Genomic DNA, 18,308 nt, shown 5'->3' with positions numbered 1-18,308 from the left:
TGGGTCCTATTTATTCATCATTCAAAAAGCAATTATTAGGCACCTACTTCTTAGTTACTTTAAGAATTCTGTTGTTAGAGGTTTTGGAATTCATTTTACTCATATGTATATTTTTAAATAAAATGGATTAATGAAATGGTGTCTTCACCTCTAGAGTGAAATAAAGTTGTCAAAGCAAACTGAACAGAGTGAAATTAAAAGTCTGAGTTATTAGGGAGCACATGCTATCATCGGGATATCTACCTTGCTGGATTGTCCTCAGTGTTAAATGAGATACAAATATAAATTGCCTGGCTCTGTGCCTGATACATTCTAGGCATTCAATAAATTGTTATTGTTATAATTTATCACCAATGAAGAATACAGGTCCAGAATTCCTTATCAATCCCTTATATCAAGTGTTTTCTGGGACAGCTTGACGTACTTATTTTGTGGCCACCCCTGACCAAATATTTAGTGCAAATATTCATACATTTTACTCCATATGTATGTGCTTGATTACAATGTACTGCCTTAGGCCCCCCCGGAGTACTGTGTAATATACAATATATGTAGCCATGTTACCTTTCTAAAATCGGAAAAATTCTGGACTCCTTTTCATCTGGCTCCAAGAATTTTGGATAAGGGATTGTGAACCATTTACCTTTGGATATAAAATGAATTCCTTTATCCATTCAACACACTGTGCTTAGCACTAAGGAAAAACTGATGATGAACACATGGTTCTCTTCCCTGGAAGAGCTGACAGTTGAGCGGAGTGCATACCAGACAGTTGCATCCTATTCAAGATTTGGGTTCTAGGCAAAAAGTCATACACAATCAACAAATTAACCTTGAAAAATCTTTTAAGTTATCCATCAAGTGCAAAAGCACAACTTTATGTACAAAACTCTGCACAGAAAGAGTGGATAACTTTATAATTAGAGTATCCTATAAAGAACACAGATGCAGATTCGTAGCTATACCTTGCCACATCTTTAAACACTGGAATCATACCTGGTATGATTCTCCCAAGAGAAGCAGGAGGTACTGAGATCGAGTAAAAGAACAGCACGTTCCTATCTCACTCTGGCATCAGTTGAATTCTTACTAGCAAAGGGAAATTGGTGAATTATAGCTGTAACAGCTATTCCCATTTATGTTTCTGTCCTTCCAGAATGGTTAGAGAAAAATTCTTTATAAAACTGGTTTTGGCCAAGACACTAATGCATAGCCCGTGATGCAACACAATTACATTAAATCAGATTTTTACACAACAGTTATTTGGAGTCATATAGGTTACACCTGTAGTAGAACCAAATTCTTTAGTAAGAATTGAGTGAATATTAACTCTGCTGAACATCAGAATCCCTTGCAGAACTTTAAAAATTCATAGGCCTAGGCCACATTCTTACGGACTTAGTTCAGTGGGTCTGGGTTGGAATTTAAGCATTTGTACTTTTAATAAAAGTTTTAATGGTGATTCTGATATGCTGTCAGTTGAGAATTTACATTCTACTCAAAGTACTTTGATTGTGGTCTTTGTTTAGAATATATCGCAGACCAGTGGCATTTGTATGGACCTCTTCTTAAGATTTTCTTTCTTATCCTTCTTTCTTGGAAAAAGCTAAAAAAAAATCCTCCGTTCACCAAATCTTACTCTACTGCTCCTCCTGCCTATATCCCCCCCCTTATTTCAAAGTTGCATTTAAAAAAGTGATTATGACTCTACTTTGAAAAATCTTATGTCTGGTAAGATGGGAAAACACTGTTCTATAATTGGAAATACAGACGCCATCTTTCATCACAATAAAGAACATTCCCAAGTAACATTTTCCTTTTTCACATATACATTCATGCACAACTTAATAAAGTAAAAACGTTTGATTTCTCAACTTGCTGATTAAAGACATACCAGCAACTGGAAGAATTTGTCAATCAATATTCCTTTACTTTAATTCTGTTAGTTATTTTGAATTCATATTTTTATTATAAAGATTTTAAAAGTTTTATTAAATACTGAATATATACAAAATATTGAAGAGTTAACTAAAAATTAACGATTTTGCTTCTCTCTCCTTTCTCTTTTTGTCCCATCTCTAGCGGAGGGCTCAATGATCAACAAGATGACAAAAGCAGGAAGCAGAAGGATCTGGATATCAGGCCCTGATTTATAAAAGTAGCACTGAATACAAGGCTACAGGAATCCTAATACTGCTTTAAGAGTTGTCTACTCAAGGGTCTCACTAACTTCTACACCATATTATTACCAGCAAAACTTTAGTATCTAAGAGTAAATGAACTCTACGATAGATGACATGAATACCATTTTACTTCTGAAACAAATACAACCCAGTTAGCCCCAATGAAAGCACTAAGCATATAACTCACCAGTTCGATATGCCAATAACCTGGCCTGAACCATGCAGTGCCTTGCAATTTCTTGTGGCAAACTTTGATTGTGAATTTCATTAATCTGTTCGGTATTACCACAATAAAATCCGTAGTGCTTAAAGTTGGGCACACTGGAAGCTACTGTGGCCAAGAGAAGGATAAGGTCTTTCATGTTTTGCCTTAGATTGCTAAAGTATGGATTTTCACATAGGTTCTCCAAGCCTATAGTCATCAGTATTTGCTTATGCATTTCTTCATTTGAAACCAAAAATAACATTTCATATTCTTTTATTCTTTCTTGTTTACATTCAGAATAAAAGTCAACGTTAGCATCCGGCAGTGTTTTTGCAATTTTTTGAATAAAGTCACATTTGTAAGAAGTCTCCTCTACAAACTGCACCATATAACACACCAAAGGCTGAAGTAAGACACACACATGGGCCCGACTGTTTGACTTCAATCTTTCCACCGCTTTGGCATCTAACTTGGCGTCTTCAGAACTAGAAGCCTCAGTAAGCAAACTTATTTCTGGATCAGCAGGCCAGTATGAAATTCGGTTAACTCCAGCTGAAATACAAAACATGAAAGGCAGTTATCAGACACATGTTGAAATTAAGGGTTTTCTTGATAAATCCACCTTATCATTGTGGTAGATCCAGAGGTCCTAATATGATAAATGTCTATTATGAAATTATACTATAGCCCAAGGGTTGGCAAACTATGGCCCACAGGCCAAATCTGTCCCATTGCCTGTTTTTTTTTTCCCCCAGCTTGCAGGTTAAGAATGGATTTTATAGTCTTAAATAGTTGGAAAAATCAAAAGAATAGCATTTTGTGACGCAAGAAAATTTTATGAAATTCAAATTTCAGTGTCTATAAATAAAGTTTTATTGGCACACAGACTCACCCATTCAATGACACACAGTCTCTGGTTGCTTTTGCACTACAAAGGAGTAGTGGAGCTGAGTACCCGTACAGACACCATTTGGCTTGCAAAGCCTAAAATATTTGCTATCTAGCTCTTTATGGGAAAAGATGGCTGATCCCTAACCAAGCTCATGGAAGATATTTGTAGAATCACTGGCTTTGCTCAGTGTGGTCCCAAAGCCCGGTGCCAGGACTATATACCAGAGTCTTACAAGTAATCAAATGGCTGCTTTGAGAAATATCATAGCCAACAACTGATATTGTCAAGAGTTTTGTATTTGAAATAAACAATTCATCCATACATTAAAAATACACCTATGCTCTGAAATCTTCCTCTGGGAAACTATTCTAAAAAAAAAAAAAGGATGCATGCATATATTTACTGAAGCACTGTTTAAAACAGTAAAAATATAGGGGTGTCTGGGTGACTCAGTCAGTTAAGTGTCTGCCTTGGGCTGAGGTCATGATCCTGGGGTCCTCGGATTGAGCCCCCATGTTGGGCTCCCTGCTCAGCAGGGAGTCTGCTTCTCCCTCTTCCCCTTCCCCCAGCTCATACTCTCTCTCTCAAATAAATAAACAAATAAATAAATAAAAATAAAACCGTAATCATAGAGAAATAACCAAAATGGCCAAAACAATGTGAGGACAGCAGTGCATGTGTGTGTGTTGGGGGGTGGGGAGCAATATTTTTTTTTAAGCCCACAAAATTAAAGACAAAACAATAAACTAGAATTTTCAATTAACGTGACAGGTTAGTAATTTTTAATATACAGAAAAGATTTTAATTCATTAACAGCACATATGAATTGACAAGAACAACAGGCCTCAAGACAGACAAAACAAGATGATAAGACAATTTATAAAAGAGAAAAACCAGATAACAAACAGATGCAAAAAATATTTTGTATTCGAGAGGGAACAATGAGATGCTTTATATAGGGTTAAGCACCCAAATGTTCATCAATTAATTAGTGTTTTACAAAGAGACCCCTTTGCTAGTATCTCATGCAATTTCAGCTAGGAGAGATTTTTATGATTGTGCCCAGAAGGGAAAAGACAGATGGCCCACAGGGTGTCCTGCATTCAAAGTAACAGATGAATTAAAAAGTCTTAGTTGAACAAATGCACATTTCTATCTCCTCCCTGCTCCTCCTGACTCTTACTGTAGCGTGCGTTATAAATCAGTTTTGAAGGCCTCAGAGCTGGTATCAGAACGCTTTCTCTGGCTCTTCCCTCTGTTGGCGTTCTCACAGTTCATTTCCTACTCAGTGGTGACAGTCAATATTTCATCTAAGCATGTGCCTTGCTTCTAGCAATCTTGATTTAAGGAGAAGAGGGGATTACTAGTCTTTGAACAAATGTTCACGTACCAATGGCAAATGCTACAGCAGGGGTTTTCAAATCTTTTGGTTTCAGATCCCGTTATACTCTTAAAAATTAATGAGAACCCCAAAGAGCTCTGTTTATGTAGATTATAACTACTGATATTTACTGTATTAGAAACTTAAAACAAATTTCAAGAAAGATTTATTAATTCATTAAAAATAACAGAAGAGGGGCGCCTGGGTGGCACAGCGGTTAAGCGTCTGCCTTCGGCTCAGGGCGTGATCCCGGCGCGATCCCAGGCTTCTCCGCTATGAGCCTGCTTCTTCCTCTCCCACTCCCCCTGCTTGTGTTCCCTCTCTCGCTGGCTGTCTCTATCTCTGTCGAATAAATAAATAAAAAATCTTAAAAAAAAAAAAAAAGACTATACAATGTTGCTTTTTAAAAAAAATAAAAAAATAAATTTAAAAAAATAACAAAAGAGAACCTACTATACATTAATATAAATAACACAGTTTAGTAAAAAATAACTGTATTTTCCAAAACAGCAATGAAAACTAGTTGAGAAGAATGGCATTGTTTTATTACAAATCTCTTTATTATCTGGCTTAATAGAAGACAGCTGGATTCTCAAATTTGCTCCTGCTTTCAATCTGTTGTGATAGCTTGTTTTCATTGAAGTATATGAAAAGTATCCAGCCTCACACACATGTATAGTTGAAAAAGGAGTATTTTTAACAGACATTTCAGATAACTGAGTATTTTTCTTTGATACTACATAAAAATTTGACGAGGGATAATTTCTTAAAAGTTAGTTACAATGTGGAATCTGAAATATATCAACAAACTTTTTGTACAATTATGTTAAAGTCCATTGGTTTACTGTGCACTCAGAATGGCTCTTTCACTCATGCATGATTTTGTAGCATCACATGTTGGTCTTTTGGAAAATACTGGTTTACCAATTTTACAATATTAAGAAAAAGTCCATTAGTATCACCATCATTATACCACATCATTAGAGTCTTTAAGTGTTGGGAGCCTGTAAGCTCATGATGATGGATGTGACTTTTTCAAAATTCTGATTTTCACTTGAAGAGTCACACTTTATCATTGGTAACAAATACCATCAGTCTTCCTGGGAGTGACAGGTTCACTTCATTCATTTTTGAGAGAATATCTGCCCAACAGCCAAGTCTTAAAAATTATAGTTTGTTCACAGTGTTCCATGAAAAACAGTGAATAATTCAGCTCATTAACATACGCAGAAAGAGTTAGGGGGTCCCCAGAAAAAGAAAGAGAAGTCATTTCAGGCCGCTAGCTATGATCGCCGATCTCCATGATCTATGCCTTCTATGCCTTCCTTACCCGCTCTACTCGCTCTACTCGCCCTAGCACACTTCTTGCAGAACTTCCAGGGAAGTGTCAGAGTTATAAAGAAATGAAAAAAGGATTTGAAGGGAACAAAGGGAATGCAAAAACTAACAGTCTCTACCAGGCCTGGAATAGCCTAACCGTATCAGTCACAATAAATCAGTGGTAAAAACTCCCAGTGCTACCAATGTTCATAGCAGCAATGTCCACAATAGCTAAATCGTGGAAGGAGCCGAGATGCCCTTCAACAGATGACTGGATTAAGAAGTTGTGGTCCATATATACAATGGAATATTACTCAGCTATCAGAAAGAATGAGTTCTCAACATTTGCTACAACATGGACGGCACTGGAGGAGATAATGCTAAGTGAAATAAGTCAAGCAGAGAAAGACAACTATCATATGATTTCTCTCATCTATGGAACATAAGAACTAGGATGATCGGTAGGGGAAGAAAGGGATAAAGAAAGGGGGGGGTAATCAGAAGGGAGAATGAAACATGAGAGACTATGGACTATGAGAAACAAACTGAGGGTCACAGAGGGGAGGGGGGTGGGGGAGTGGGGTAGGCCCGTGATGGGTAGTAAGGAAGGCACGTATTGCATGGTGCACTGGGTGTTATACACAACTAATGAATCATCGAGCCTTACATCGGAAACCGGGGATGTACTGTATGGTGACTAACATAATATAATAAAAAATCATTATAAAAAAAAAAACAAAAAAAAAAACCAAAAAAAAACACTCCCAGTGCTGTTTCAAAAGTAAAGAAGGCCCTGCATTCCTTACCAGAGATAAGGAGCCCAAGACCCCATCTTGTTTATACAGCTCTAGGTGCTCGCCTGTAGCCCCTCCCCCTTGTCTGACCCTTACCTCTGCCTCATTATGTAGAATCTCTGCCCAAGGAGGAGCACAACCCTCATTAACGTAACATATAACGTACGCAAAGGCATGTTTCCTTAACACCAATGCACAGCCTTTGTATGTGATGACAAAACGCCCCTTTCTGAATATTCATTCTAACCCTAAATAAAAGGAACTCATTCACCCAGCTCAGGAGTCATGGATTTGGAAGTTATTCCCCATGATCTCCTTATTTGCTGCAAATAGTTTCGTTACTTTGGAGTGACAACTGCACCTTGTCCGGACTAACCAAGGAGCCAACTCATGAACTCACGTTAGTTCGGTTACAACAACTCAAACATCTGCACACATAAATGGTTTTCCTTAAGGCAACCTTCATACTTAAGTTAGGTTTCTAGCAAAAGTGCTTTGGGTCCACCTCCAATTTTTCACACAGGGTATTAAAAAGATGTATACTTAAGGATTGGGATTTATTAAAATTAATAATTTTTACTGTTTCATCAAGAACATTCTTACAAGAAACCCTCTTTTTTAACTCCAAGTTCATGGCCATAAAGAATACAAGGACTACTACTGCCTTGATTCATAACACAGCAACAGTTTTACTCACCATTGTTTGGTACTATTAGTATAAGTGCAGGTTTATTATGAAAACAGTATGACCTTGTGGACCAGCAGGAATCCACAGACCACACTTTGAGAACCACTGTGCTTTAGAAATATTTCCCTTGTAACTGACCTAATACTAATTTAGCATGGGGTTAAACCATGACCCTTCCCAAGATCAAATTTATAAGCCTAATATAACAGCAATTTTATTTATATATGGGTCTAACAATAACATAAAAGCATTTCTATTGTAGGTCGTTCCTGATTTTCCACACTTCATTATTTGCTTTGCGAAGTTCAAATGTCTTAACTCAAAGACATCAAGCAGTGGGGAGTTACTTGCACTCCCCTATTTTTCTAATTCTAATTCTGATTCTCTAATAGGTCTGAGGCTAGTAAGAGTGCTTTCAGCATAGTCAGCTCAGCACAAAACACAACTATGTTTTATTCATTTTTCTCCCTTTCTCTAGAAGAGCTCAACCGACAGTGTTTTGGCCCTTTCACATTATTTTTCTATTATCAATGCCACCGTCTCAACCCTACTTTACACCCTGCCTAATGTAAGAGTTTGCTCATCAAGCTCTTAACCTCTTATCTTTCCATGTTCCAATTCAATAATAAAAAATTAAAAAGTAACAGTAATAAATTTTATCATGTTACAACCTGCTCAAAAAGCTTCAGTGGCTCCATATTATCTATAATAGGATTTATAGGTCAATTAACACAAGTGATAAAAAGAATATCCAATCTGCACAATTGGTAAAAAAAAAAAAAAAAAATGTCCCCACTACTCTCATACCTATCTTCCCTACTCATAACGGCAGGGGAAAAGCCTATAGAATCCAGCAGTACCCAGGCTCTACCTGCTTGGAATTCCTGTTGCAGGCAGGAGACTCTAGCCACATGACCATTTCTCCTGAAAGTGCTTCACTTGTAGTTCAAGGGCACTGTCTTTACTATGGAGGATCACTACTCTTAAGACCTTCACATAAATAAAAATCACCCCTCCTCCAAATGAGTTTAGGAACTCTGTTCTATAAGATAAAGCTCAAAGGCCATACGGTTTAAGTTCTCTACTTGAGTCCCAACCTATCATTATCATCCATTTGCTACTATTCTTTCCAAGAGTAATTCTCCATTTCGAACACTGACCTCCAGAAACTTGCTTCTCACAAACTGATGACCCCACATGTGCTGTCCCTGGGACCAGGAACGTGTTCTTCCTTCTCTCCATCTGACCCGTCAAGATCCAGCTTAAGTCCCAGCCTTTCACTACATGCCAGCCTGCATGGATCACTATTTCGCCTCTGAATTCATGTATCACTTAACAGCCTTTATCACTCATTTGGTACTAGCTGATGTGTTACATTAAGTTGTAATCCAAATAACCCAAGTAGCAAATTGAGGGAACGGATTAAAACTGTATAAGCCTTTTTTGGGACACCTGGGTAGCTCAGTCGGTAAAGCGTCTGCCTTCGACTCAGGTCATGGTCCCAGGGTTCTGGGACTGAGCCTTATGGGCTCCTTGCTCAGCCTGGAGCTTGCTTCTCCCTCTCCTTTTGCCTGCCGCTCCCTCTGCTTGTTCTCTCTCTCTCTCTCTGTCAAATAAATAAATAAAATCTTCAACAACAACAACAACAACTATATTGAGGCTTTTTTCCGCAGAAGCTCTCCAAACCCCGTCTTTTTGGGTTTTAAAGGAGGCCTCATTACATAGGCATGATCAATTAAATTATTGGCCACTGGTAACTGAACTCAAACCCCAGTCCCTCTCTCCTTTCCCAGAGGCCTGAGGAGTGAGATTGAAAGCTCCAACCCTGGCTGGTTCTGCTGGCAACCAGGCCCCCATCTATGGGGTTTCCCAAAAGTCACTTCACTAACAAACTCAGGTGTGGCTGAAGGGGCTTGTTAAGAATAACGAAAGACACCTCTATCACTGTCATCACTCAGGAAATTGCAAGGGTTTTAGTTGCTTTGTGCCCGGAATGGGATAAAGACCAAATATCTAACTCATATTCTAAGTCACAATATCACAGTGCCTATGTAAAAGATGTAGTATTTTTAAAATGGGACAATGGCCTGCATACTTACCTGGGTACAAAATAGAATCACAAGCATAAAGAGCTTTAGTGAGTGGCCTGGTGTAGCAGAGATGGCTCGTTGTGCTTCCTCTTCCGAAGTAAAGAGCTGTCACTGAGAGACAGCCGCCCAGCCAGGAGCTACAGAGCCCACAGCGGATGGGAACAGAAATGAAGCATGGGACTTCCAGGCCAGTGTTGTTAGGAGCAGTGTGCCTTCTCTGTCTCTGCCTCTGGGTGCAGAACACTCAGGCTTGAGAAGATGACAGCGGCAATAGGACAGAAGATGCCCACACCCATGAAACAGCCACATGGAGAAAAACCGTCTGCTGTTCAGCAACACCTAGGTTGGACTATTACGTGGGTGATAAAGGTCTAGTATATTAGGCCACTGAAATTTTAGTGTTTGTTATAGTAGATGGCATTAGCCTACTAATACACGAAGGGTCAGCTACATAGTTAGTGAAGGGCTGAGACCAGAATCCATGTTTTTTGACACTAGCAGTGTATCAAACTATATTCTGATATGTATTTATATTTCTGCATGATTTCAGTGGTGTTTAGGCAATTTATCTTGGTTATTCTTAAATACTATTAATCACCAACCAAGCCTTATCTACACTTACCATTTACAATCATTTTCAAACAAGCAGAACAGGGTTTTCTGGAAAAATAAAGATCACAGTTTTTCAGCCTTGCCCCATGTTTTATAAGAGCGATTTTCCCAGCATGTAAATCTTCACTAGAACAGTGGAGACCAACAATTTTCGTGTTTTTCACCACCACAAGACCAGTTCTCTTCACCTACATTAAAATACAAAATAATAATGTATTAGTTATAACATCTATTAAAAAAGAAACAGGCCCCAAATGGAGTCACTTGTGCTAAGTCCACCTCATCAGTCTGAGACTTGATACCTAACTGCAGTTTTGGCCTCTCCCAGGAATATAACCTTAACCAGTCAGACTGAAATTTCCTGGTCAGCTAGTGAGGAAATCTTCCTAATAAACTCCTGCAGTCCCCCAAAGGAAGGTGACCTTGCCTGAAACAATCCACTACTTGCTAGATACTTCCTTTTCCTGTCCCTTCTGCCTGTAGAAGCCTCCCTTTTTGCAGCCCTTCAGAGCCCCTCCCTATTTACTAGATGCTGTATGATTCATCAATCACTGAATAAAGCAATTACATCTTTAAGTCTACTCAGTTGAATTTTGGTTTTTAATAGATTTGGTAGCAGCATTTGGATCCAAAGGAAAACTCCTGATAGCTCCAGGGACAACAAGAAACACAAGCATGGTACCCGTGAGCCCTTTGAGCTGTCCTTTTTGCCATATCTAAGGGCCATGGGTAAGGGCCATGGGTAAGTTCTTCTTGGTTCTGAGCTCTGCTGTCTTTGCACTGAGCTCCTAATCTGATTGGTTTTCTAGTCTAAAATCCCCCATTTGATTAGAATCCCCATCCCTTGATTTAGCCCTCAGATTCCACACGGGGAACTCCTGGTGGTTTCAGTCTACAGCTCCCCATTGCGTGGAATCCCAGGCTATAGACCCTGTTTGTTGAGGCCTGCTAGTTCAGTCCTTTCCCAGTCCCAGATTCCATGTTGAGAATTGGTAGTGCTGTGCACAGGGCCTTCCCTTGGCCAGGCTAAGGTCACATCTCTTGATTACTGCTGGTGTGTTAAGGTAAACATGTCTGTCTAAAGGCTATTGCTAATTGGAATCTTAGGAGACCAAAAGCTGCAAAATTGGTGGACATGGGTAGAGCACTTAAAGCTCTTAGAGCGATCGCCACCTAACTCTAAGACTCCAAGACTCCTGTGTTAGGATAAGTTAGTCACAGAATGGATTAGATTGACACTAGGTCACCCACCAACCTCAAGAAAATTTTGATGCAACTAGGTACAGGGTAAAACACCACACAACTCCCAACCCCAACCCAGCAGCACGTCCCTCTTAGCTATTAGCTTGGTTCTGAGAAACCCACTTAGCTTGTTTGCATAAATTAGATAGATAGATAGATAGATAGATAGATAGATAGATAGACAGATAGATAGACAGACAGATAGATAGAGATAGACAGATAAAGGGACGCCTGGGTGGCTCAGTCAGTTGAGCATCTGACTCTTGGTTTCAGCTCAGGTCATGATCTCAGGGTCCTGAGATCAAGCCCTGCATTGGGGTCCCTGCTGAGTGTGGAGTCTGCTTGTCCCTCTCCCTCTGCTCCTCCCCCTGCTCTCTTTCTCTCTAGAATAAATAAATAAAATCATAAAAAAGAGAGAGAGAGATCCTTCAATTGCAAAGCATACCACCTTCTGGCACACTTACTTATTTTAAGTCTAAAAATTATAATCCTGGAAGCTATAAGTATCTACAAAATGACAAAATCTTACCAAGCTCTTTTGTATCCTAAGAAGTTGGCTTGGTAACAATCATTAGGGTGGTAACAATCATTAGGCCGCAAAATATGGCCGGACAGAAATGTGGGTTGCACCTCATTTACCATTAGCTACGGCTGGACAGAAAATATGGGTTAAGCTCCCTTTCTGGCTAGGGCCCTACCAAACTGCGATAAGCCCTCAGGTAAATAACAGCCTGGAATGCAATGGACATCATGAGGAATGGTCCAATTAGATAAGATCATTCAAAAAGGAAGGGTTTCCGAATCAAACAAACAGAATGGTATATATCTGTTTTAACTGGCATGTAGAAGCCTCCAAAAAGCTTCAAAATACCAAAATACCTTCATTGAAAGATTTGTTTCAAATCACTCATGAAAAATTAAAGACACAAGAGGTACATAAAACAGGACTATAAAACTGAGGTAACTCCTATCGTTATCCTCTATCCTCCTTTAATTGAGTATTCATTCTAGTAATCCTCTGGCTGAATCTTCTTTCCATTCTGAGGAGACTACAAGACCATAAACAAAAGTCCACCAAGTTAGTGGCCTTACAGACACCCCCATATCTATCCTCGAAGGAGGGCTGACAGGGCTCCAAGGGAGTGTCAGGTAAATTGCTACCTTATTCCCTTATACAGCCAAGGGAAACTAAAATTAAAACGAATGGAAACCCTTGCCAAATTTTGGTAGATACCACAGCTACACCCTACTTTATACCTCACCAGGAGTCTGCAGATGGGATCCTAGGAAAAACTGGCCAAGGCTGGCTAAGGGTGAGAACTCTTACCAGAGTCAGCTCTCCTGGATCTCTGTCTACAGTAACCGGTAGAGAGAGAGAGAATCTTCTGAAGCCTTTTTGTGGATGCCTTTGAGTCCAAGGAGTTATTTAATACTGCCAGGAATATTTACTGTTTGTCTCAGCTGAAAATTGACACGTTACTTAAAAAGATGTTTTTTAAGTAGCTTGTCCTGTGGTCAGAAGTTGGCCAGATTAAAAGCCGATATTCAAAGCCTGACTGGAGTTTTCTTTGCATTCTCCCCTAAGCTAAAATAAAAACGATGAGCCGAGAGGAAAAGAAAGAAACCTTTTCACGCTTTTGTGGAAGGATTCACTAAAATATTACAATGACAAACAGCTCTAAACCCGGAACACAGAAATCTTTTGATTTCCGTCTTACTTGGAAATATTTTCCCTGATATAAAAGAGCAAATTGAAGACAATGTGGTTGGATGGATAGATCAACCTATGATGTCATTTAAATTACAGCCCAATTCCTTGAGAAATTAAAAGCAACTGTTCTTATCTTACAGATCTTTGCAAAACCAGAAATACAGCTCTAGAGACAATTCAAAGTCAACCAATTCTTTTTACCAACCCCAAACCTCCCACATTTATCTCAAAAGGCTTATAAGTAGTTTCAGGGGAACTTAACGTTCTTTCCCTGTGCCTTTGAGACGGACATGTTTTACCAGGTCTTCCCCAGGAACTCTAACCTCAACCATCCCCAATTCCTAAGACTGAAGAAAAGAAGTGTGCGGTGGGGAGGAGGGCAGGGGCTTTTTATAAATACAAACTGCTACAGAAGCTCCCTTGCCCAAAATTTAGTTCACAGCTTTCATAAAATGCTTGTCAAGGACAAATACAAATCTTAAATGTCTTCTTCACAAATAGTATAGAAAAAGCCTTAGCCATCTGAACAGGTAAATTTAACTTATTCCAACTGTTCTTTTATAAGCCAGTGAGTTTTGCATTATCATACTTGTCTCATGGCTAAAATGTGTTTTTAAATTTTTATTTATTTATTTATTTTCATGGCTAAAATCTTCAAATGAAAGCTCTAAGGTCTCTGTTTGCATCGCTCTCTCTATGTTTATGTACATCTATGTAAATGTGTTGTAGACGTGTGGTATTTTCTACCTCTGACTAGTATTGTCAAAATTAATTTGTAACAAAGTTCCATTTAATTGGCTTAAAGAAAATTAAGGACTTAAATGGATTACTCATAAAATTCTCCAAAATATAATAGAAACTAACACAAATGTGTTTCAGGTTCACAGGATCTAGAAAAATATTCAGTATTAAGGCTAATTCAAGTTTGTCGGTTTAATTAAAATAGACATGTCTTTAGAGTTAGCAACACTGAATATAATGCAGTCGTACAATTGTATTCTACCTGGCTTTACTAGCCACAAAAGTTCATGTTATCTCTGTTACAAAATCTGCCAAGTAGAGAAATAACTTGGAATGATGAAATTTCATAACCAATCTAAATGTAATTGTTCAAAATAAGTGAACTAAATAGATGTGAGATAAAAGTTCTTGGGCAAACTTTTAAAATAATTTCCCCTAATCTTTTTGGTAACCTGAAACCTTAAAGTTTTGCTAAGTTAAATCAAATGATGGTTAGTCACTGAATGTCTAGATTATTTCCAATAACACGAAAGACTGAAACATTAATTACTGAACATGGGTTTATCTACTCTTTGGCTTCCTTTTACAGAGGAGCTAAACATTTTAGGGTTTGTATTAAACATGTTTTGTGCCACACTGAAAAATTTACTACGAGCAGGCATATGTTTCTAGAAATTATGAGAAGTATTTATAACTTTGCAAAGCCACAGAATGCTAATGTAAAAGATAATTCACAATTGTTTACTTATTTTTATTGGAAATTAAGGCTCTTAAGGGTTAAACATTCTAATTTATTTAATTAAAGCTACGAGAAATAATAATAAAAAAACCCTCCATATGCAAGGAAAGTAGGATGTGTGTTTTCAGTAAAAGAAGGCATTAGGAATGCATTTTTTTTTGAGGGAAAAGAAAGTAATTTTGTCCTAAAGTGAGACTGGTTATTTCAGAATGGGAAAGAGGAAGGACATAGGACAAAATCTGAAGGGATACTAAAAGGGTTGTAGAAGATTTGTGGAAAAGGAGTCCCTGGAAAGGAATATTGTGTGTGATCAAGCTGGCTAAGATTAGAATAAATTAGATTAAGTTTTTTTTTTTTAATGACTGTATTTTTTAAAATTATGTTCAGTTAGCCACTATATAGTACTTAAATGAATGTATTTTAATAGCAAAAGTAAGCTGGTCCAAAATTAAAATTTGGTTTTCTCTTTGTTAAAAGGATAAAGTTTTCTCGGACTATTGGTCTGTTCTTGATAAGAGATTGTAAAAAGTTTTTCTTTACCTTTTAAGTAATCTGCCCATAAAACAAAGATTTTGTGCCTTCTCAAAATAATCTTATGTGTTTCATGTTGTCTTCATCAGGTCTTTGATTACTTAAAAAACCAGATTCTTCGCTATTAAAAGTTATTTTTTTTACAACAATTTAACTTTATGTATTTGCCTTTGAAGTCTTTAATTGTCACTATGGTTAAAGTAGATAACTAAGTATTGTTTCACAGTGACCTATGATCCTATTTGACCAAGTGTTTTAAAACCTTTTGATATTTTTGACAAAGTTGGAGACCTCAAAATCAAAGTCACTAGGAAGAGGAGCCAACATTGAGGCACACTGCTTTCTCTCCCAAGATGTGGGATCAAGAATATTTCTTTCCATTCCTCCTTCCCTCTCTGACCATCCTTTCTCCTAATTCTTTTTTTTTTTTTTAAGATTTTATTTATTTATTGACAGAGAGAGACAGCCAGTGAGAGAGGGAACACAAGCAGGGGGAGCGGGAGAGGAAGAAGCAGGCTCCTAGCAGAGGAGCCTGATGTGGGGCTCGATCCCAGAACGCTGGGATCATGCCCTGAGCTGAAGGCAGACGCTTAACGACTGCGCCACCCAGGTGCCCCCTTTCTCCTAATTCTTACAGCATGAAGGTCTTTATGATTTTGTCCACATTTTGCCTTGCTCTGGCCTTGAAAGATAATAGTGTTTCAGGCCATTACAAAGGGGTTAATCCAACTTCCAAACAATTGTTGGACTTGCCTTGATGCTGGTGATTCTGTAGTTCTGCCCATCACAAACTTCTCCCTGATTTCCAATGCCTCAGCTTCTCCGGAACAAACCCTGCCTCTTGTTAACAACCCCAAACCCAGGGAAACTTGCATCCAAGCTCTGCACAAAGAGAGGGACATGAGGCAAGAGTAACCAGAATAAAAACTGCTCGTACAGTCTACAGACCCTTAAATTTTCCTGGCTTCCATGGCTGTCACCTTTCCAATTCTGAGCCTCAGACTCAAAAAGTAATTACAGGAGGCATACGTGATTAAAAATTAGCTCCCTGGGGCAGAACTGTAATTCTCTGGTTAGGAGTGAGTATGAATGAGGCTATGATCAGGAAACTCTCCTTAACTCTTTAAAGTATTACAGAATCTTTAAAAAAAAAAAAAAACAGCTTAAAAAAACAGCTGCCCAACAAAATCCTTAGACCCTCTGGCCAAAGTTGTTCTCAGTAACAGCATGGGCCTTGATTATTTTTTGGCTGAACAAGGAGGTGTCTGTGCTGTGACCAACACCACTTACTGCTTGTGGGAAAGTTGAAACTCAGCTATAAAACCACTGAACGAGCCACTTGGCTTAAGAAAGTGACTCCTTCAGCAGGGTCTTCCTTTAACTTACTTAATTTTGATTGGTTTGGGTGTTGGGGACCACAGCTCCAAACGCACTCTAGATATTGGGGATTGCCCTGTTTATAATAATCATAGTGGTCTCTCTGGCACGCTGTATTCTCTCAAATACAGCTTGCAATGTGTGTTCACAGTCACTAACCACCAAATCATCCCCCTAAGACTGGAACATCAGAAAAGGAATGAAGAGAATGACCAACTTTAAAAATGTGAACCTGAAGTCATGGTCTGTGAATACCACAAAGATTCAGCAAAAAAACACCAAAAACAAAACCAAAACTCATGACCTGTGAATATCACCACAGAGGATCAGCAAAAGCTGTAAGAATTTCAGAGCAACTGCCAGGGATGGTGCTAATGCCTTTAGTTTTGATCACATTTCTCAGGTGGAGGGGTCCAAGCAACCGACAACAGGCCCCAAATGGAGCCACTCATGCCAAGCCCACATCATCACACTGAGACTTAATGCCCAACCTAACTGAGGTTTTGGCCTCTCCCAGGAATATCATCTTACCCAGTCAGACTGGAATTTCCTACTTAGCTGGTGAGGAAATTCACCTGATCGACTCCTGCAGTACCCCAAGCGAAAGTAACTTTGCCTGAAACAATCCACTATTTGCTAGCAATTTCCTTTTCCCGCCCCTTCTGCCTGTAGAAGTCTCCCCTTTTTGCAGTGATTCAGAGCTCTTCTCTATTCACTAGATGGGATGTTGCTTGTTGCATGAATCGCTGAATAAAGCAATCAGATCTTTAAATTTACTCAGTTGAACTTTGTTTTTTTAACATTATCTAATGATTATATCATAGATTATACTTGATTTATTAATAAAATGAAAGTTTTATTTAGTTCTTTATCTGAACACAGTTTGAACATTTCTCATTAGGTCCAAAAACTTTTCTGAAAGTTTAATGTTGGCTTTATACCAGAAATTTTCTAAATCTAGGTATTCTTAACTGAACAATGATGTGTTTAATTATTCATTAATTTGTCCAACTGAAATATAAATACACTTTAACCTAGGAAAGGGGGAGAACCAAGTTGATTTGATTTGTTTCTTAAAGCATCCAGTCTCTAACTATTTGGTATCAAGCTTCTATGTGGTAATAAGAAAAATGTAGAAAACCCTGTGGTTTTATACATGAATAAGTGAAGGCCAAAGAGATTATGTGACTTTCTGAAAGACCCACAGATGGTAAAAGGCAGAACTAAAGCAGAGGTCATCTTAAATTTTAAAATATTTGAAACATTCATAGCAGCATTGTCCACAATAGCTAAATCATGGAAGGAACCGAGATGCCCTTCAACAGATGACTGGATTAAGAAGTTCTGGTCCATATATACAATGGAATATTACTCAGCTATCAGAAAGAACGAGTTCTCAACATTTGCTGCAACACAGACGGCACTGGAGGAGATAATGCTAAGTGAAATAAGTCAAGCAGAGAAAGACAATTATCATACGGTTTCTCTCATCTATGGAACATAAGAACTAGGAAGATCGGTAGGGGAAGAAAGGGATAAAGAAAGGGGGGTAATCAGAAGGGGGAATGAAGCATGAGAGACTATGGACTCAGAAACAAACTGAGGGCTTCAGAGGGGAGGGGGGTGGGGGAATGGGATAGGCTGGTGATGGGTAGTAAGGAGGGCACGTATTGCATGGTGCGCTGGGTGTTATACGCAACTAATGAATCATCGAACTTTACATCAAAAACCAGGGATGTACTGTATGGTGACTAACAGAATATAATAAAAAAACATTAAAAAAATTTGAAATACTGACTCAA

General features: G+C 38.5%; 1 protein-coding gene across 2 annotated transcripts in view; it reads right to left on the bottom strand.

Annotated features, from left to right (window-relative positions):
* Positions 1 to 18,308, bottom strand: part of CDADC1 (cytidine and dCMP deaminase domain containing 1) — a 49,007-nt gene that overhangs the window by 19,897 nt on the left and 10,802 nt on the right. For both annotated transcript variants that reach the window (XM_026493252.4, XM_026493251.4), the window contains exons 4-5: positions 10,176 to 10,353; positions 2,371 to 2,940 (exon numbers count right to left, since the gene is read on the bottom strand). In XM_026493252.4, coding sequence (XP_026349037.1) covers positions 2,371 to 2,940; positions 10,176 to 10,353 — 748 coding nt within the window. The remainder of the gene's footprint in view (positions 1 to 2,370; positions 2,941 to 10,175; positions 10,354 to 18,308) is intronic.

Source organism: Ursus arctos, unplaced genomic scaffold, assembly GCF_023065955.2.
Source record: "Ursus arctos isolate Adak ecotype North America unplaced genomic scaffold, UrsArc2.0 scaffold_10, whole genome shotgun sequence".
Lineage (NCBI taxonomy): Eukaryota > Metazoa > Chordata > Mammalia > Carnivora > Ursidae > Ursus > Ursus arctos.
Note: the sequence above shows the minus strand (reverse complement) of the source record. Positions and strands in the feature narration are given on the sequence as shown.